Here is a 22,647-nt window from a genome sequence, read left to right on the forward strand (position 1 = left end):
CTGCAAGTATTTAAGATTCTAGAAACCATGTAACATCTCCTGTATTTTTGTTGTCCCTTTGTGGTTCACTACACCAGCATAGAGTCAGTTTCATTAAAACCTTTAAGATAAAAAGGGTTTGCATGCTTTTCCTTGGCCAAAATAAGAAGAAAAAAAAAAAAAAGAATGAGTGGCAAACAATGTGAGAGGACTAGGAAGATGGCATCTCTCTGCACAGAGAGGCTGGGATTAGAAGCGCTTCTAGGGAGGAAAAGAAATGCTTGAAGAGCCAGCGTGAGCCTGAAAAGGGGTGGTGAGGCTTAATGGAGACCACCCCACTCAGAGTGCAGTGCAGGTTGTAACCCACCCATTTTTTTCCTCTGAGACTCATCCAAATCTAAGTCCTCCACAGTAACCAACACTGATGAAATTATATTGAAGGAAGAAAGATAAGAGAGCAGGACCCTCTCCAGTAAGCCCTGGGTCACAAAATCATCAGCATCATGGTAAACATCTCTCTTACCATTAAGATATCCATTTACCATGGAAGAAGACAAGAATAGAGAAATACCCAGGAGTGCAAAAAGCCAAGCATGGATTTCTCTTATGAATTTCCTGTGGTCTGTTATATGTAGTAATTAATTTTGATTTTCTTTTTCTTTTACTTTTTTTTTTTTTTTTTTTTTTGAGATGGAGTCTCACCTGTCACCACACAGGCTGGAGTGCAGTGGCGTGATCTTGGCTCACTGCAAGCTCTGCCTCCCAGGTTCATGCCATTCTCCTGTCTCAGCCTCCCGAGTAGCTGGAACTACAGGTGCCTGCCACCATGCCTGGCTAATTTTTTTTGTATTTTTAATAGAGACGGGGTTTGACCGTATTAGCCAGGATGGTCGTGATCTCCTGACCTCGTGATCCACCCACCTCGGCCTCCCAAAGTGCTGGGATTACAGGCGTGAGCCACTGCACCCGGCCTAATTTTGATTTTTTTATACATTTTCTTGTACCACAGAGGTTAATAGGTATTAACAGAGATGTAATATCGTAATTAATATTAGAAATGTCAATAAGTCTTTAAAATGAAGGCTGTATGTAATACAACTTGTTTCTAGGAAGATTAGGTATAGAAAGTTACTGATTAAAGTACCATTGTTTTTTATTAGGAACTTGCTGTTTGGATGTGTTCTTTATCAATTCTGCATAGGTCTGTGGAAAACTGATAGAAGTACCATTAGCAATTGGATTGGATAATTACAAACAACCTGTAAAATTTTATCTGCCAAAACATACAAAACCATTCTGATGTGTTTTCATTTCTCCACTTTATGCTTTTCTCTTCAGGCTGCTTCATCAGCTTTGAGCAGTCTGGGCCACGTGTACACAGCCATTGGAGACTACCCCAATGCACTGGCCAGTCACAAACAGTGTGTTCTTCTTGCCAAGCAATCCAAAGATGAACTTTCTGAAGCCCGAGAACTTGGCAACATGGGAGCTGTGTATATTGCCATGGGTGACTTTGAGAATGCTGTGCAGTGCCATGAGCAGCATCTGAAGATAGCCAAGGACCTGGGGAACAAGCGAGAAGAGGCCCGGGCCTACAGCAACCTGGGCAGTGCCTATCACTACCGAAGGAACTTTGACAAGGCCATGTCTTACCACAACTATGTCCTGGAGCTGGCCCAGGAGTTGATGGAGAAGGCTATTGAGATGCGGGCCTATGCTGGACTAGGCCATGCTGCCAGGTGCATGCAGGATTTGGAGAGAGCTAAACAGTACCATGAGCAACAGCTGGGCATTGCTGAGGATCTCAAGGACCGGGCTGCAGAGGGGCGAGCATCCTCCAATCTGGGTAAGAACAGGGTTGCCTACAAGAGCCAAGGTCAAAGTCATGAGCTGGAAATAGCTGGAGTAGATCACTATCTTTTATAGGAATCTATTTGTTTATATTTAAAAGAATATCCTTATTGTGTGTGCTCTTTTCGTTTTCTTTTTGAGACAGGGCCTTCGTCTGTCACTGAGGATGGAGTACACATGCCAAGGATGGTGTGGCACAACCACACCTCACTGCAGTGATCTTCCCACCTCAGCCTCCCGAGTAGCTGGGACAACAGGCACATGCACCACACCTGGCTATTTTTTTATTTTTTGTAGAGACAGGGATCTTCTTATGTTGCCCAGGCTGATCTTGAACTCCTGGGCTCAAGCAATCCCCCTACCTCGGCGTTCCAAAGTGCTACAATTAAAGGCATGAGCCACCATGCCTGACCTCTTTCTTTAGATATATTTCCTTGGAGCCTGCCTTCTCTAAATCACACAATTCTTCCTGTCATCATAGTGCTATAAGGATTAGAATTCTGAAATACTGGAAAAACAAAACATCCCAACCTTTTAATCTGTAGAGAGAGAAGAGCAACCAGATTTATCTAATTAGAGAGAAGAGACATGAAATGATGATATAGGCTATGTTTGGTTTAAATGAAAGAGAAGCTGCTAAGCAGTCATCAATAGATGAGAACGTTTCTGAAAGGATTTTTCCTTACAGGGTTTTCTTTACTTGGTGAATTAACCACACAGGAAATGCATTTTTTCCTCAAAATTATGTGATGCAAGAAATAATATTGATAGTTTTAATATAAATGCAAAATTATTTTTATGAAAGATCTATTTAAAGATGATAGATTTATAGTCGCTGTTTTGATAGTACTTGGTTACAATTAAAACATTTATAATTTGGGGGAATTTACATGTAGTGGTAAGAGACAACGAGTAATTGGTAACTGGCAATTTTTTAGAAGATAATTTTTTATCCCTGTCTTCAAATAGATGTGGGTACATAATGAATGGAAGGTGTGTTTGGAAGTATGAGCTAAACTTATCCCTGTGCCTGGAGCCACATGGTTTGTTCTTTGCCCATAGGGATTCAGGATGGGGAGAGGACAAAGAGAAGGTGACCTTATTGCTATGCTTATCAGATATGAGTAGCAGCAAAATGTAAAACTTAGCCACGTTCGTTCCTTCCCTCCCTCCCTCCCTCCCTTCCTTCCCTCCCTCCCTCCCTCCCTTCCTTCCCTCCCTCCCTCCCTCCCTTCCTTCCTCTTTCTTCCTTCCTTCTTTCCTTTCTTCCTTCCCTTCCCTCCCTCCCTCACTCCCTTCCTGCCTTCCTCCATTCCTGCCTTCCTTTTCCCTCCCCTCCCCTCCCCTCCTCTCCCCTCCTCTCCCCTTCCCTTCCCTCTCCTCCCCTTCCCTTTCCAAGACAGGTTCTCTATCTGTTACCTTGGCGGGAGTACAGTGGCACAATCATGGTTCACTGCAGCCTCAAACTCCTGGGCAAAAGTGATCCTCCCACTTCAGCCTCCTGAGTAGCTAGAACCATAGGCGCAGCGCATGCCACTTCGACCAGCTAATTTCTTTCTTTCTTTGTAGAGTCGTGGTCTCACTATGTTGCCCAAGCTCATCTGAAACTCTTGGGCTCAAGCAACGTGCCCATGGTGGGCATCAGCCACCATGCCCAGCTAATTTTCATTTGTTGTTTTGTTGTTGTAATGAGGCCTTGTTATGTTCCTCAGGCTAGTCTAAAGCTCCTGGCCTCAAACGATCATCCCACCTTGGCATCCAAAGTGTTGGGATGACAGGCATAAGCCACTGCACTTGGTGACTCTTTTTTTTTTTAATAATGCAAGCATTTACAGATACAAAATTTTCTCTAAACACTACTTGACCTGCATCCCATAATTTTTTATGTATTATGTTCACGTTTATTGAGTTTTTAACATCTTCTGAGTTGGTTTGTGACTTCTCTTTGACTCATGAAGTGTTTAATGTAAAAATATTTGGGGTTTTTCTCTGACAGAAAATCAGCAGTGATCTCTTCATGGCTGAGTTGAAAGATCTTTTGACATTTCTAAATTTCCCTAATCAGTATCAGTAGTTGACATGCTCTGCTAATTTTTCTGTGAAATTCTCTTCTCTTTAGGTTTCTGTGAAACACCACTGTTCTGATTTTTTTCCTGGCTGCTCCTTCTGTATCTTCTGCATTGACTTTTTATGTTCCCTTCAAAAAACAAACAATTTTTAAAAATTACAAAAGTGGCACTTAGTTTAGTAAAAAATTCTTACCATATAAAAATTTATAAAATAGAAAAAGGAGGCTCACCCCTTCACATTAATATCTTCCCTTGTCCCACTCCTCAGAGTCAACTACTGTTAATAATTTGGTTATAATCTTTCTAGACCTTTGTACTACATACATAAACACATGTCAGTGCAATCATATATGTAAATATATACATGTGTGTATAGATTGTTCGCTTTCCAAATCTTGGATTGTAACATACATACTTTTCTGAAGCTGCCTTTTTTACTCTGCCTCCTCTCCTAGGCTTCCCTCTATCTCATTATTCAGATATCCTACATTATTTTAATAGCTCCTTTCCATTGTATTGCCACTTATTAAATGTGGGAGTTGCCATATTTTTTATTGCTATTATATATTTATATTTATGTGTTTAGATGATAAATACATTATTATTCTTTTTTTTAATTATACTTTAAGTTCTAGGGCACATGTGCACAACGTGCAGGTTTGTTACATATGTATACTTGTGCCATGTTGGTGTGCTACACCCATCAACTCATCAGCACCCATCAGCTCGTCATTTACATCAGGTATAACTCCCAATGCCATCCCTCTCCCCTACCCCCTCCCCATAATAGGCCCAATCCCACTAACAGTGTAAAATGTTCCTATTTCTCCACATCCTCTCCAGCACCTGTTGTTACATGACTTTTTAATGATTGCCATTCTAACTGGTGTGAGATGGTATCTCATTGTGGTTTTGATTTGCATTTCTCTGATGGCCAGTGATGACAAGCATTTTTTCAGGTGCCTGTTGGCTGTATGCATGTCTTCTTTTGAGAATTGTCTGTTCATATCCTTTGCCCACTTTTTGATGGGGTTGTTTGTGTTTTTCTTGTAAATTTGTTTGGGTTCTTTGTAGGTTCTGGATATCGTCCATTTGTCAGATGAGTAGATTGCAAAAATGTTCTCCCATTCTGTAGGTTGCCTGTTCACTCTGATGGTAGTTTCTTTTGCTGTGCAGAAGCTCTTTAGTTTAATTAGATCCCATTTGTCAATTTTGGCTTTTGTTGCCATTGCTTTTGGTGTTTTAGATATGAAGTCCTTGTCCATGCCTATGTCCTGAATGGTATTGCCCTAGGTTTTCTTCTATGGTTTTTATGGTTTTAGGTCTAGCATTTAAGTCTCTAATCCATCTTGAAATAATTTTCATATAAGGAGTAAGGAAAGCATCCAGTTTCAACTTTCTACTTACGGCTAGCCAATTTTCCCAGCACCATTTATTAAATAGGGAATCCTTTCCCCATTTCTTGTTTCTCTCAGGTTTGTCAAAGATCAGATGGCTGTATATGTGTGGTATTATTTCTCAGGGCTCTGTTCTGTTCCATTGGTCTATATCTCTGTTTTGGGTACCAGTACCATGCTGTTTTGGTTACTGTAGCCTTGTAGTACAGTTTGAAGTCAGGTAGCGTAATGCCTCCAGCTTTGTTCTTTTGACATAGAATTGTCTTGGCAATGTGGGGTCTTTTTTGGTTCCATATGAACTTTAAAGCAGTTTTTTCCAATTCTGTGAAGAAAGTCATTGGTAGTTTGATGGGCATGGCATTGAATCTATAAATTACCATAGGCAGTATGGCCGTTTTCACAATATTGATTATTCCTATCCATGAGCATGGTATGTTCTTGCATTTGTTTGTGTCCTCTTTGATTTCACTGAGCAGTGGTTTGTAGTTCTCCTTGAAGAGGTCCTTTACATCCCTTGTAAGTTGGATTCCTAGGTATTTTATTCTCTTTGAAGCAGTTGTGAATGGAAGTTCATTCATGATTTGGCTCTCTGTCTGTTACTGGTGTGTAAGAATGCTTGTGGTTTTTGCACATTGATTTTGTATCCTGAGACTTTGCTGAAGTTGCTTATCAGCTTGAGATTTTGAGCTGAGACAATGGGGTTTTCTAAATACACAATCATGTCATCTGCAAACAGGGACAATTTGACTTCTTCTTTTCCTAACTGAATACCCTTTCTTTCTTTCTCTTGCCTGATTGCCCTAGTCAGAACTTCCAACACTATGTTGAATAGGAGCGGTGAGAGAGGGCATCCCTGTCTTGTGCCAGTTTTCAAAGGGAATTTTTCCAGTTTTTGCCCATTCAGTATGATATTGGCTGTGGGTTTGTCATAAATAGCTCTTATTATTTTGAGATATGTTCCATCAATAGCGAATTTATTGAGCGTTTTTAGCATGAAGGGCTGTTGAATTTCGTGAAAGGCCTTTTCCGCATCTATTGAGAGAATCATGTGGTTCTTGTCTTTGGTTCTGTTTATATGCTGGATTACGTTTATTGATTTGCATATGTTGAACCAGCCTTGCATCCCAGGGATGAAGCCCACTTGATCATGGTGGATAAGCTTTTTGATGTGCTGCTGGATTTGGTTTGCCAGTATTTTATTGAGGATTTTTGCATCGATGTTCATCAGGGATATTGGTCTAAAATTCTGTTTTTTTGTTGTGTCTCTGCCAGGCTTTGGTATCAGGATGATGTTGGCCTCATCAAATGAGTTAGGGAGGATTCTCTCTTTTTCTATTGATTGGAATAGTTTCAGAAGGAATGGTACCAGCTTCTCCTTGTACCTCTGGTAGAATTCAGCTGTGAATCCGTCTGTTCCTGGACTTTTTTTTGCTTGGTAGGCTATTAGTGATTACCTCAATTTCAGAGCCTGCTATTGGTCTATTCAGGGATTCAACTTCCTCCTGGTTTTGTCTTGGGAGAGTGTAAGCGTCCAGGAAATTATCCATTTCTTCTAGGTTTTCTAGTTTATTTGCATAGAGGTGTTTATAGTATTCTCTGATGGTAGTTTGTATTTTTGTGGGGTCGGTGGTGATATCCTCTTTTTCATTTTTTATTGCATCTATTTGATTCTTCTCTTTTCTTCTTTATTAGTCTTCCTAGTGGTCTATGTATGTTGTTGATCTTTTCAAAAAACCAGCTCCTGGATTCATGGATTTTTTGAAGGGTTTTTTTTGTGTCTCTATCTCCTTCAGTTCTGCTCTGATCTTAGTTATATCTTGCCTTCTGGTAGCATTTGAATGTGTTTGCTCTTGTTTCTCTAGTTCTTTTAATTGTGATGTTAGGGTGTCAATTTTAGATCTTTCCCGCTTTCTCTTGTGGGCATTTAGTGCTATAAATTTCCCTCTTACACACTGCTTTAAATGTGTCCCAGAGATTCTGGTATGTTGTATCTTTGTTCTCATTGGTTTCAAAGAACATCTTGATTTCTGCCTTCATTTCGTTATGTACCCAGTAGTCATTCAGGAGCAGGTTGTTCAATTTCTATGTAGTTATGCAGTTTTGATTGAGTTTCTTAGTCCTAAGTTCTAGTTTGACTGCACTGTGGTCTGAGAGACAGTTTGTTATAATTTCTGTTCTTTTACATTTGCTGAGGAGTGCTTTACTTCCAACTATGTGGTCAGTTTTGGAATAAGTGTGATGTGGTGCTGAGAAAAATGTATATTCTGTTAATTTGGGGTGGAGAGTTCTGTAGATGTGTATTAGGTCTGCTTGGTGCAGAGATGAGTTCAATTCCTGGATATCCTTGTTAACTTTCTGTCTCGTTGATCTGTCTAATGTTGACAGTGGAGTGTTGAAGTCTCCCATTATTATTGTATGGCAGTCTAAGTCTCTTTGTAAGTCTCTAAGGACTTGCTTTATGAATCTGGGTACTCGTGTATTGGGTGCATATATATTTAGGATAGTTGGCTCTTCCTGTTGAATTGATCCTGTTATCATTATGTAATGGCCTTCTTTGTCTCTTTTTATTTTGTTGGTGTAGTCTGTTTTATCAGAGACTAGGATTGCAACCCTTGCCTTTTCTCATTTTCCATTTGCTTGGTAGATCTTCCCCCATCCCTTTATCTTGAGCCTATGTGTGTCTCTGCACGTGAGATGGGTCTCCTGAATACAGCTTACTGAAGAGTCTTGACTCTTTATCCAGTTTGCCAGTCTGTGTCTTTTAATTGGAGCATTTAGCCCATTTGCATTTAAGGTTAATATTGTTATATGTGAACTTGATCCTGTCATTATGATATTAGCTGGTTATTTTGCTCGTTAGTTGATGCAGTTTCTTCCTAGCATTGATGGTCTTTATATTTTGGCATGTTTTTGCAATGGCTGGTACTGGTTGTTCCTTTCCATGTTTAGTGCTTCCTTTTGGAGCTCTTGTAGGGCAGGCCTGGTGGTGACAAAATCTCTCAGCATTTGCTTGTCTGTAAAGGATTTTATTTCTCCTTCACTGATGAAACTTAGTTTGGCTGGATATGAAATTGTGGGTTGAAAATTCTTTTCTCTAAGAATGTCGCATACTGGCCCCCACTCTCATCTGACTTGTACAGTTTCTGCCAAGAGATCCACTATTAGTCTGATGGGCTTCCCTTTCTGGGTAACCCGACCTTTCTCTCTGGCTGCCCTTAACATTTTTTCCTTCATTTCAACTTCGGTGAATCTGACAATTATGTGTCTTAAAGTTGCTCTTCTTGAGGAGTATCTTTGTGGCATTCTCTGTATTTCCTGAATTTGAATGTTGGCCTCCCTTGCTAGGTTGGGGAAGTTCTCCTGGATAATATCCTGCAGAGTGTTTTCCAACTTGGTTTCATTCTCCCTGTCACTTTCAGGCACACCAATCAGACGTAGATTTGGTCTTTTCACATAGTCCCATATTTCTTGGAGGCTTTGTTCATTTCTTTTTACTCTTTTTTGTCTAAACTTCTCTTCTTGCTTCATTTCATTCATTTGATCTTCAGTCACTGATTCTCTTTCTTCCAGTTGATTGAATCAGTTACTGAAGCTTGTGCATTTGTCATGTAGTTCTCATGCCATGGTTTTCACCTCTATCAGGTCATTTAAGGACTTCTCTACATTGGTTATTCTAGTTAATCATTTGTCTAATCTTTTTTCAAGGTTTTTAGCCTCTTTGCGATGTGTTCAAACTTCCTCCTTTAGCTCAGAGAAGTCTGATCATCTGAAGCCTTCTTCTCTCAACTCGTCAAAGTCATTCTCCATCCAGCTTTGTTCCACTGCTGGCGAGGAGCTGTGTTCCTTTAGAGGGGAAGAGGCACTCTGATTTTTAGAATTTTCAGCTTTTCTACTCTGTTTTTTCCCCATCTTTGTGGTTTTATCTACCTTTGGTCTTTGATGATGGTGATGTACAGATGGGGTTTTGGTGTGGATGTCCTTTCTGTTTGTTAGTTTTCATTCTAACAGTCAGGACCCTCAGCTGCAGGTCTGTTGGAGTTTGCTTGAGGTCCACTCCAGACCCTGTTTGCCTGGGTATCAGTAGCAGAGGCGGCAGAAGAGTGAATATTGCTGAACAGCAAATGTTACTGCCTGATCATTCCTCTGGAATCTTCGTCTCAGAGGGTTACCCGGCCGTGTGAAGTGTCAGTCGGCCCCTACTGGGGGGTGCCTCCCTGTTAGTCTACTCGGGGGTCAGGGACCCACTTGAAGAAGCAGTCTGTCCGTTCTCAGATCTCAAACTCCATACTGGGAGAGCCACTACTCTCTTCAAAGCTGTCACATTTAAATCTGCAGAGGTTTCTGCTGCCTTTTGTTCAGCTATGCCCTGTCCCCATGGGTGGAGTCTACAGAGGCAGGCAGTCCTCCTTGAGCTGCCTTGGGCTCCACCCAGTTTGAGCTTCCTGGCTGCTTTATTTACCTACTCAAGCCTCAGCAGTGACGGGCCTCACTGCCACCTTTCAGTTAGATCTCAGACTGCTGTGCTAGCAATGAGGGAAGCCGCGTGGGCGTGGGACCCTCTCAGCTAGGCGCAGGATATAATCTCCTGGTGTGCTGTTTGCCAAGACCCTTGGAAAAACGCAGTATTGGGGTGGTAGTGACCCGATTTTCCAGGTGCTGTGTGTCAAGTTTTCCCTTGGCTAGGAAAGGGAATTCCCTTTGCGCTTCCCAGGTGAGGCAGTGTCTCGCCCTGCTGTGGCTCTCGCTTGGTGGGCTGCACCCACTATCCTGCATCCACTGACTGACACGACCCAGTGAGATGAACCCAGTATCTCAGTTGGAAATGCAGAAATCACCCGTCTTCTGTGTCGCTCATGCTGGGAGCTGTAACCTGGAGCTGTTCCTATTCGGCCATCTTGGAACTGCCTACCTCATTCTGTGGTATCTTTTAATGAATAAAATGGACATATTAATATCTCTTAATGAATAAAATCGACATATCAATACCTCCTGCCCCCATGGAGCTAATGGTTTTTCATTCTACAAGTGATTGTTGAAACCTACTCTGTGTCACATGTTTATATCCATTTTCATATTTAATTCTTCTCAGAACCTGTGAGGTTGAGAATACTAATTGATTTTACATATGAGAAAAATCAAGGTCCAAGTAAGTTAAAAAAAAAAAAATCAAGGTGTTTTAAAAATTTCTTGAGTTTCTGGAGACCCAAAGCATAAAAGGTTCGTTAAGATCTCATAAAATGATGCTTGGGCTCTTTTTCTCCTGTTTTCAAACCATCCTGGGAGTCATGTGTTGGAGTAAAAGTTTGGTAGCAATTGTGGTGGTTATGTATCATTCCTCTTATTTACAGTGCAGCAAAATGATAGTCACCAGAAACGGCGACTCTCAGCTGTTCTAAGTCAAGGGTTTAAGAAATATTACCTAAATTACTTTTATAAAATCGTATTTGAACATTAAAATCTGGCAATCTGAATCAGAAAATTCTGGATTCCCAAGGTCAGGTGGAATAAGGTTACATATTATCTATATAATACACATACATATCCTACCTTAGCTATATTATTCCTAAGTAGATTTTATGAATGAAATCATCACTGTGAACACACATGAAACCTAGTATTCTAAATAAATAAAAATTTTTTAAAAGTTACTTTTGTAGGAAAAAAACTTTTCTGTAATATAGCAATCACTCTCTTTAATGTTTTTTACATTTTAATTGTTATACACTGGATTTTCTTGCTGTGGAAATCTATAGAAACCTGATGATATTTTATGGAATCTTTCTATGGAAAGAGGTCTAGCTTTATAGGTAAAATGTTTCTAATTATAGGTAGTCAATACACTAACCAGATGTTTTCCTTTGGAGATTCTCAGAATGATATATGGGGTCATATTCTGAATAACCTCTTAATATGTCAAAAGGTCTGTGAGACCTCACATAGAAGTGTATCGATATTTGTGTTTTATAGTACTTATTTGTTCTCACAGTAGCCCTTGGAGGTAAATCATTATTATTCTATTTTAGTGATGACGATTCAGAGATTAAGGAACATTTGTGACTCACCTGAGATTATAGAGTATGAGGGAGAGCCAGGATAAGACCTCAGTTCTTGGATTCCATGTCCACAGATCTTTCCACAAGAGAACATCCCCGTTATGGATCTGAGTGGGAGCCATGCTAGGATTACCTGGGCTGGGGCTAAAGGCCAAAGATGCTCCTTCTCCCTTCTTCCATCCATAAGAAGATGAAAAAGAGGAAGCATCACTAGAAGAGTTACGGGCCACCTTGAAGCAGTGGTCCCTGTTCATGCCCAGTGAGAAGACATCAAGCATTCCTAGAGGAGTATATGCACCGCCAGGAGGGAGCGGCCCTTTCTCCTCTTTTCCTAGAGAAGCTATTGTCTATTGATTACTTTCACTGAGCTAGGCACTTTGCAAACATTATTTCATTTAATTCTCACTATGAAGCTATGTGGTAGGCATAAAAGTAAAGGTACTGGCCCAAATTCATATAGTTTATAAGCAGCAGAGGCAGGATCCAAACTCAGGTCTTCATGTTGTCTTTTGCTACAGCCTGCGGGCCCCCTCTGAGCCCCACCCATTTATTGACCAGTTAGTTCTTCTACTTGAGAGGCATAGACAAGACTACACAAACTGTCAAAGTCTAATAATGCCGTCGATATAGGAAGCCAAACCGCACACGTCAGCTTTTCATCTAAAGCAGTTCCTATTAAGGGCCATGAAACGGGAAAATATAAATGTAAAAAACTGAGATGTCACAGGCCCTGAAACAGATTTTTCTAGACATCTAAAAGAAAGGAACAAGAATGTCCTATCCCCATGTAAAAGGAGAAAAGAGAAATGGAAAGCATCAACCAAAGTAGGAGATTTTTCTGACCAAACACCAGAGGCCTCGCAGAAAATGATTCACACCCTCATTAAGGTTATGACATGCACATTCTGTGCTGTGCCCCACACCTATCAGTGCCTAATACATATTAATAATATTTATTCTCTCCTTTAGGTCAAGATTTGTCACCCAGCTTGTCTAGACATTGCTATTTAAAAGGAGCTGTGATTTGCTTACAGATACAGTGCATGTGTAAACATGTGATCAGAGGAAGATGGGGCAGTAAATCTTGGTCAGAACTGCACTTTGGACTGTTGCAGGAGAGGCTGCAAAACTGTTGCTGGAATAATGAAGTAGATGCTTGCTGCCAGGTCCCAAAGTTGTGTCTGCAGCAGGCAGAGTCTAGCAGTAAATTAGCTTATGTTTCAGTTTGGCAGTTGGCACTTGGTTCATTTGTAGATGCTAATTGTAATCTGATGTTATCAGCAGCAGGTAATTGAAATGGGCTTGATGAATTACTTAATTTCTTTTAATAGCTGAGTCTTCAAGAACTGAATAAAGAAGATAAGGTGATCAGGAGGAAAACACAACAGCTCTATCTTTCTAATTAGTGCTTGGAGGTTTTTTCTTCTTTACACAAATGATTATGAACATATGAGGCTGAATAGGTTTATGAGTCGAAAACCCCCATGGGGACTTTTCCCATTAGGCAGCCCAGTTCTGATCATTGATAACACTTCTGTTAGGACTTCAGAAAGGAATATATGAGTGATCACTTTGGAGAATATTTATTTCTGAACACAATTTTGTTTTCCTAGACCTAGGTGGGCACTACTTCCTGGGGGGTACTGCCACTTTGGTACTCACCCTACCTTCAGCTGTTCTTTCGCCATGTTCTGTGAGCAGTGCTGCCTGGCACTATGCAGTGAACCTGGGAGCCTTGCAATGGTGTTAGTCATTGGCTCCTGAACCCACAACTGGCACTGGCACCTCCCACACCTGCCTGTCCCTAAATCTTTCCATCTGCAACAGCTCCTAGGTAGCCTTTTGCTTTGCCAGCAATGGTGAGTGCAGATGTGACCCTGGGTTCTGCCATCTGTGCTGGACACTGCACACTGGAACTATGCCATGTGACTGCACTGAGCTTTGGGGTCTTTCTTCTGGAATCGTTTGGCTCTTCTTTTAGTCTTATGTTCATTCCTTAAGGAATCCATCTGTTTTGGGGTGACTTTAGAGGAATATACTTTTGAATGATTTTTTTTAAGAAAATCAAAATAGCAGCAGAAAATATAGAGCATCAGAATCAGATCTTTTAGGTAGACATTTGGAGGTGATTTAACAAACGATTATTCAGATCACCTCTGTGGTTCTCCTTCATGAAGAATTATATTTGAAGATAATATTTAGAGGTGAAGATTCCAAGTTTCTAAGCCACCAACATGATTGTGGCAGTAAATGTCTTTGATGATAAGAAGTATGTTTCAGAGACTGTGCTAATGATCTGCTTCTTGATCTGAGTGGTAGGGTTACATAGCTGTCCTCAACTTTATGAAAATTTGTTGAGCTCTATGCTTATGATTTTATACCTTCCTGACAATATTTTATACTCTATTTAAAGACTTATTTTTAAAAACACATTGCACTCTGGGACAGAGTAGGATTGTAATCATATGTCTTTCTTTTTTTCTTTTTCCTTTTTAACTTAATTGACAAAGTATATATATTTATATGATACAATGTGATATTTGATATATGTATGCCTTGCAGAAAGATTAACTCAGACTAATTAACATATTCATCAGCTCACCTACTTACCATTTTTTTGCTGGTGAGAACATTTAAAATCTACCCTTTTAGCAATTTTGAAATACACATTATTAACTATAGTCACCATGCTGTGCAACAGATCACTAAAATTTATTCCTCTTGTCTAACTGGAAATTTGCACCCTTTGATGAACATCTCCCTTCTCTGCATCCCCCACCTCCCACTGCCAGCCTCTAGTAACCACCATTCTATTGTCTGCTTCTGTTGTTATCATAGGAGATGATAGCTCCATGGGTGTTATTGTCCCTGAAGACCATCTGGTGGGACAAAATATGGAGGTGGAAGCCAATGATATTGATGATTCTGACCCTGCGTTGGCCTAGGCTAATGTGTATGTTCATGTCTTAAGTTTTTAACAAGTTTAACAAGTTTTTAGATTTCACATATATCACATAGTGACTGCACTATGGTGGGACTGCAGGTGCCCACCACCACACCCGGTTAATTTTTTGTATTTTTAGTAGAGATGGGGTTTCACAGTGTTAGCCAAGATGGTCTCGATCTCCTGACCTTGTGATCCGCCCACCTTGGCCTCCCAAAGTGCTGGGATTACAGGCGTGAGCCACTGCACCCGACCTAGAGCTTCATTCTTAAAGCCTTTTACGTGAACCAGAAATATAATGAACTTGAGAAATAGTTAAACTAGCAGGCAGTGATTAGGTTTTATGATATCATTTTAATTTTACTCCTTACAGTTAGTAAGAAGACTGAATTGAGCAGATTTTTCTCCCTCCTTTACATGGTCCTTCGCCCTATAGCTAAATGAGAGTCTGATTAGCAGGCCAACTAAATAATATATTAACCTTTTTGGATCTTCATCCAAGAAGTTTACAAAGCATGACTAAAATGAGGTCCTTTGTGCAGGTTTGAAGAACCCTAATATTTATGACTTTTGGACAAGAAAATCACTAGGAATATCACACTGTTTCTTCTTTTAAGTACATGAACTTAATAGTCTATTCTCCTCTGTATTTAACATCTAGTCTTAGGAAACTAATGCAGTTCCACTTTTCTAGATATTCAAATAACAGCTTCCATTGAGAATATATGAAAAGGCCTTTGTGATCTCTCCAACACACCTTTGAAGTAGCTTAGAAGTCACAATAATAATAACAAAGGAATGACACTTATTGAATGCCTCCAGTGTGTGAACACTATACTTGGTGTAGCTTCTTATGCAGTGATTCATTATTTAATTTAATAATTCAGAAAGATAGGGGTTATTAATTCCTGTTTAGAAATCAAAAACCCAAAGAATAGAGAGGTTAACTTGTCAAAGATCTCATAGTAAGTGTGTGGCAGAGCTGGGGTGTGAGCCCAGAGCTGTTGGAATCAAAAGTCAGTGCTCTTTATGTTACACCACCTCTCTAAAGAAAATGGCTAAAATTATTGAGAAAAGAGATAAAGCTCTTGCATTTCTAAGTGAGTAGGACAATGTGACATTGTAACTGGAAATTGACATTTCTCTTTACCCACAGCTTCTTTTCATCCTCATTAACTCATCCCTATTTCATAACGGCTGTACGTAAACACACATACAGACCTAATGCAAGTTGGACACGTGGCTGCTCATACACTGCCACCTGAAGTCTCCCTTCTTTTTCAGCATGAAATACACAAGAGATTCAAGTGTTTAAGACTTTTCAGCATAATTAGTAATTTCATGGTAACTTCAAAAAGTAGCTTTTTTACTGAGAATCAATTTCTGCATGTTGTTCCAGAAATTCTTCTTAAGGCTGTCTCTGACACAGCAGAAAATACATTTGTTGAATTAGATGAAAGCTGGAATGCAACTTTTGGTTCATATTGCTGACTAAGCCTGTTCTGTTGAGAAATAGTTAAACTAGCAGTTTAACTAAACTAAACTGTTTAGTTAAATGATATAGTTAAATAATAGTTATTTAATAGTAATTTAATTTAATTTAAAATTTAATTTAATATTATTTAATAGTAATAGAAATAGTTAAACTAAACTGTTCTCAACTTGACTTTCAAATAGCTTTGTTAGCTCCTGAATACAGGCTTTCAGTTTTCAACAGATTTCTGAAAGTGGTCCTTTATGCCGTCCTACTGAAGAGTTAAGTTACTCTGGGAAGTGAATGCTTTCATTTTCTAGTAAAAATTGCACTGGTGCCATTTAAAATGTTTCCAAGAGCAATTAAAAAGTGAAGTAAATGCTTTGTTGTTATGTGCCCAACATGCTTGTAAAGTAAGCCCTCATCAGAACAGCCCCAGTGGCAAAAAAAAAAAAAAAAAGTAATGGATTTGTGTTCTTGAGCCAGATTGTCAGAGCTGGCCACTTATTTGAAACAACAGTTATTCTGTAATTGTGCTTCCCTGATTCAAATGGAACGTTCCACCAATCCGTTATCTAATCCCAAATAAGACAAAGACAGCTTATAACATGGCCCAGCTGTTGGAATGCTCTAGAGGGAGATATAATATGCTCTGTGAGTCAGTAAACAGAAGGTAATGGACTAAAAGTTATCAAACCCTTCACAACAAGGAGATCTGGAGTTTAACCAGAAATTTCAGACTGTCAACCTTGACAAAACAGATGGCATTCTCCAGTTCATGGCACCATCCAGCGAGCTGGCATGTCTGCCTTGACAACTCCTGGTACTTCTTAAATGCCTGATGGAGAAAGACATCCTCTTTGTGTCAGTTCATCAGTGATGAACTCACACAACTGTGCATGTGACAGAGGGAATAAGAAGCACCTGTGTGCTAAATCCTTTACTGAACGTTTTCATGATCATTCTCCCCTGTGACTGTGGTATTCTGCATAAGCATCCTTATTGGACTGTTCTTTTCCCTTCTTCTTGTAGCAGAGAAACCACTGGATTTCAGTACCGATTTCTCTCCATTTTGATTACCAAGAAGCCCTATATACAAATGTTTTGCCTTCAAGCCAGTGTTAGGGGCTTTTACAGTGTTGTTATAACTAGCGTGACCTTACTTATCACTGGGACAGTCCCACACACCAGTGGGATATAGAATCCTCCTACATGTAGCATTCTGTGAAGAATGTGAGCTTTGAGTCAGATGGCCTGGCTTTAGATCCCAACTATGCCACTTACTGGCTTCCAGAGCCTGGATAAGATGCTTAGCTGATTTCTGCCTCAGTTTCTTCATCCTCCCCAAATAGGGACAATTATAGCACCCATCTCATGAGGTGGCTGTGAGAATTGAACGAGTTAATACATATAAAGCCCTTAGAACAATGTCTGACACATAATAAATACCCCAAACTGTTGTAATCATTATTATCATCATTGTTTGTATCATATGTGGAAAGAGTATATCATTTGTTAACACAAAACCAAGTGCTAAAAGAAAGGTGAAAATGCTACTGAAATACATAACATTTCTTATCCTTTACAATATTCTGATCCCTTGAAAGTTGCAGGTGGTTATCAGGGGCTAGCAGTACATGTTGTTATTTGATGTCTTCATCTCTTGCTGAAAAACTCTCCATTGCTACTGGCTGACATTTTTTCTGATGAGACATTTCAAATGAAAGAGATCCGTAAAACAATCCAAATCAAATTTGGACCGGGAGAAACCCACCCCGGATGCTAACTCTGCCCCCACTGTTCATTGATCTCGGAGTAAGGCAATCAGTTGTAGGTACCAACAAGGAGAGATTCAAATAGGTGGTATATCTAATGTTTAGTGGTGCCAAGATGGCTGAACTAGGAGTTAGACATTGAAGGGGTCTAACATGAGTTCTTACCTTTTGCATGACCCTGAACAAGTTATGTTACTTTCCTGGGTCTCAGTTTTGTGATGTGTAAAAAAGGGGAACAATAATAATGTATTTGCTTCTCACAAGATTATTAGACTCAAATGAAAGTGTGAATGTGAAAATGCTTTAATGACTAAAGCCATATTAATATGACTCTATGGGGTACCTAGAAGTTAGTGTGGTTTTTTGTTTTGTTTTTTTCCCCTGTAAGGTAAAGGTAATCATGTGGCAAGAGCTTTAAGGAGATTATTTTTCTGTGATGCTACAGGAAGTGATGGAAAGTGTGACTTTAAAGTGAGGTGACCTTGGGCTCAACTTATTTCATAGCTGTGTACCTTTGCATTACTTAACCTTTCTGACCATCAGGTTCCTCCCAACTTCATAGGATTGTTGTGAGGAAACACCCCTTCCTCTAAGAAGCTTTTTCAAATCCAAACCAGTGCTTTTCTGCACCTTGCAGTGCTTTGTGCCCAGATGGTGAGGCGCACCCTTTGCATATTTCCCTGCAGCGGTCACCTTGCTTGTCTGTCTCCCCATTAAGGTTGTAAGCCTCCAGAGAGGCTATGCTATGGGCTCACCATTTGATGCATTTGTATTCCTAGTGCTTAACTCTCAGCTTGTTAATCTTTGATGCCACGTAAATTGATGAGTAGTGCTTAGCACATAGCAAGCACTCAGTAAATGGTACTGCTGTTATTACACATAGAGAGATTTGTCTTTTTAAAAATAAGCTTACAGATGTCTCCACTCACATCAATTAGTTGGATGTTAAAATGCAGACTTGGCTAAGGAATGACCATAGCACAGCAATTTTGGCTTTCCAGAACACTTTTACCAAAGAAGGAAAACTGCCAGTTGTTTTGTAATGGTAAACCCAGATTTCTGAAACTCATACCTCCAATTATAGTTTTGAAAGAACTTGAAGGTATACCTGATAGATTTCCAGACCATCTTCTACTATTAAGCCTGGTAAAGCCATGGTTGGCTTCCTGAGATTCTCTCAGAAGGAGTCTGTGGCAGCCAGGAGACAGAAAAACCTGAGCCTTGGTATTAGACTGGCCCTGGTTTGAATTGTAGCTCTGCCATTTATGAGCTGTGTGGCCTGGGGAAAGTTATGTAAGATGTAAAATAGAATTAAGAATAGAATCTCTAGTATAGCAATGAAGGGTGTGGCTCTTGTGAGGATTAAATGAGTTGATATATGTGAAGCATTTTGCATGGTGCCTGGCACAGTACAGGCTCAGGAAATAGTGGCTGGTGTTGGACTGAAACTTCCTCCTGCCTTGGGGGTACCACTGGCACCACTAGGCTCTTTTCCATCTTTTTCTTTACTCTCTTTCCCTCCTTCTCTGAGGAGTGTCAAGGCTCTGGGAAATTTTTAAGTAGTTTCTCTTCATAAAAAAATTTGAAGATTCCTGACTTAAACAGATGATTGAGGCCAGTGTCTTTTGTGCTGTAAGATTCACTAGAAGAAAAGTTTTTTCCTTTCCTGGTGAAAAAATAACTTTCTTCCCTTATATGGTTTTAAGTTTTGCTGAGCCCTTTTTCCCTGTTTTAACATTTTAGACCTTCTGTGTGATCTTGAAAAGCATTTTGTTTTCTTCTAACTATGTTTGTAATAATTGCACAAGCAGTGCTGTGCTCATAAAGTGAATGCCTGACTTTTAGTCCATCTTTGTCCTTGGCCCCTCCCTCACCTTCTCTGTTCTCCCTCATTTACAGTAAATCTTGAAAAAGGGAGTCATACTAAATGGGTATCAAATTATAGCAGTCTTATTTAAGAAACATGTTCATCCATTTTGTTCTCACATTCATTATTTCTCTTGAGATAGATATACCAGTGCTCTCCAACACAATGTTATAATTGAAAAGAAAGAGTTCTTGGAGTTAGCAATGGCTTTTTGGAATGGTTGCTAAGCATGGACCATCTGGCTTTTCAGTTCTCTGTTTTATTTCTAAAGTATTTCAATGATATGTCCCTTTTTGACCTTTTCTGACTATGAGCATCAAACCACAGGGAATGGTTCTGTTACTTCTTTATTCATTTGTCCATTTATTCATTTACTCGCCTGTCCATTCATTCTGCCATTCTTCCGTTCACAAAGTAATTTTTGAGCCCCTACCATGCTGGAGGCATCATACTGCAAAATAAAAGTCATTTTTATCTTGGGAGTCAAGAGATGTGGGTTTTAGTCTCAGCTCTGCCATTAAATCAGTTTCCACAGAGAGGGAAAGTGACTTGCTTCAGTTCACATGTGACACAGATCTCTTTCTCCCTCTGACATTTATGATACGTCCCAACAGAAAATGCGACCACTATCCAAGTGCTGTTGTTGAAGGACATTTCACACCCCTTGAGAGTCATGAAAAATGTACAGATGGCTTGGTTGTATGTACATTTAGGCACTTTAATTTATGTCAACATTCAGGCATTCTTCAAAAAGCTAATTTTATTCTGGGGACTCTCATGGTGGTGGTGATGTTTATGAATGACAGTATGCCTATTGTATCATTTTTGGCTTGCCTGATGGTTTTCCAAATGTTACATTATCATTTTTTGAAACCATTAACAATGGTGGACAAGGCATGTCAGAAAAGTCCAACCATGATTTTTCTTCTTTGCCTTTCCTTTGTTCTGTTTTTATGGCTCCAGTAACAGGAGTTTTATTACAGCAGTTTGTGTTCTCAGCTCTTTTGCTGAGGCTCTGCATAATTTATGATCTAGATTCCAAAATGTTAGTGAATTGCTCCACCAGAAATAATGGAATGTGACAGCAATGGATTCTACATTCTTGGCCCAAATATTTGTGTTTGTGGTTTACAAGTCATTTCAGAGCATGATTGCTATATTGCTCAAGCTGTTCCCAAGAATGAATTCTGACAAAAGAAGAAAATTTGGGTAATTATAAAAACACAAAATAGGTCTGTGCAACAGTATTCTGCTCATGGGTATCAGGAAGAAGAACAGATCTCTTCCCAACCCTTCCCCCTCCCACAGACATGGTTACTCCTCTATTCTAGGTGGAATTGTTGAGTATTAGATTTGTGACTTAGAACTCGGAATATTTGCTGTGTGAAAGATAGACATGATCTGATGAGCCAACACTTATTGGGCACTTACTTTCCCTGAATAAAGCAGATGTCTGCCTTCATGATGTACCTTGGAGGCATTACTTTTTAAAAAAGTTTTACCTACCCAGGGAGAATGTCTGGTAAGAATAGTGAATGTTAGGTCTCACATAAACCCAGATGAAATGAGATGTTCATAATCTGTTTAATTCCTTTTTCTTGAAATGCATTTTTATTAGTATGTCTTCCATCAATTTCAGAAAAATCTGGAAGTAGAACCTACATTAAATGCAAAATTATTTAAGTGACCAAAAATTATAGTTACTTAAGAAGTACTGAAGAGACTCTTTTGGTGTAATAAATGAATCCCTTGCCTCTGTGTTGATGTGGCTTTTCTTGGTGAGTCAGAAGAGGTTTCGTGGTTGTGGAATTAACTGTTTCATTTGGGAGGTTTGTTTTGGTATTAAATTGTCCTTTATATGGCAAAAATAATCTAACCAAATTCTTGGACTTGTCATGAAAAGAGTCCTGTGTATTTTTATATCAGAGTTGATAGGAAGGAGAGATTGTTAGTGTGAAAAAGAGCACACTGCTACAGTTGTAAAGATTTCCTTCAGTTTCTAGGAGACAGCTACCCTTTTCCCTTAGTAAAAATATTATTGAGTGATCTCCACAATTAATTTGAACCTTTACTCTATAATCATACCACCCAGATCATGAAAGAATTATGACATAATGCAGTGTAGATATATATCTGCTTTCTTACTATTGCCTTTCAGTGAGACATAATGAAAAATGCATGCATTTTAGGGTCTTTTATTCATTTGTTCATTTAGTACCAATTATGTCTCAGACGCTGTTCTAGGCATTAGAGATAAAGCAGTGGATAATTTAAAGTCCCTGCTTAACTTGCATTCTGTCAAACAGGAGACATGTTTTTAAACAAACGTACAGCTAAGTACTATGAAGGAAACTAAAGGCAGGTAAGGGGACTGAAAAGGGCAGCAAGTTGATGGCAAGTCAGGAGGGAGCCAGGCTGACAGCTGGGACATTTTCAGTTGTCTGGTCAAGGAAGACCTCTGTAAGGAAGTAGTGTTTGAGCAGAGACCTGAATGAAGCAGAGATTGAGCACTTCAGAGTGAGCCAAATTTGGCTTCTAATTCTGGCATTGTAATTTACTTGCTGTTGGGTCTCTCTGAATGTGTTTCATCATCTGTTAAAAGTACAATTAATAAAACCTGCTTGCATTTATATACTTGATATTTATTGTTATCACTCTTCCGCCTCCTCTTTCTTTTCCTCCTTGTCTTCCTCCTCCTCTTCTTTTGCATTTAAAAGGTTACTACAACTTTATATTCTCTGAGCATGCTGGTTAACCAGAGTTTATAATATTTACAGTAACTATTTTCCAAGTAAAAAAATCAAGTCTCGAGAAGATCAGACTGAGGGGAAAAAAACCCCTCATTTCTGATTTATGGGTTTATTTAAATAAATATGTAAGAGAGTTATAAAAATTAATTATATTTAGTTACACATTTAATTAATCTTTGCCTTTATGGATAAGAAGATTACATGAAGTTGGCCATTTCTGGGAAGTCCAGGCCCATGGATAGCTTAACTATGTGAAATGCCCACAGTTCCATGAAAGTCTTTTTTGGAAGTCTAGAAGTGAATTTTAACAGGTACAGATCTTAACTTCTTAGAACTTGACAAGGGACAGTGGGTGGCATGAATGTTGACCTATGTGGAAAGTGACAGAAAAGTTCTGCAGTCAGAGTTTCTAAGGTCATGTGTTCCAGAGGCTGGGGTCTGAGTGGGATTGATGTGGACAGCGTTACTGTCAGTTCCTGGTAACATTA

General features: G+C 39.5%; 1 protein-coding gene across 1 annotated transcript in view; it reads left to right on the top strand.

The window, feature by feature from the left end:
- The window catches only part of TTC28 (tetratricopeptide repeat domain 28), a 475,930-nt gene that overhangs the window by 292,087 nt on the left and 161,196 nt on the right, over positions 1-22,647 (top strand). The window contains exon 5 of the mRNA XM_030915124.1: positions 1,318-1,825. Coding sequence (XP_030770984.1) covers positions 1,318-1,825 — 508 coding nt within the window. The remainder of the gene's footprint in view (positions 1-1,317; positions 1,826-22,647) is intronic.

Source organism: Rhinopithecus roxellana, chromosome 13 (genome assembly GCF_007565055.1).
Source record: "Rhinopithecus roxellana isolate Shanxi Qingling chromosome 13, ASM756505v1, whole genome shotgun sequence".
In the NCBI taxonomy this organism is placed as follows: domain Eukaryota; kingdom Metazoa; phylum Chordata; class Mammalia; order Primates; family Cercopithecidae; genus Rhinopithecus; species Rhinopithecus roxellana.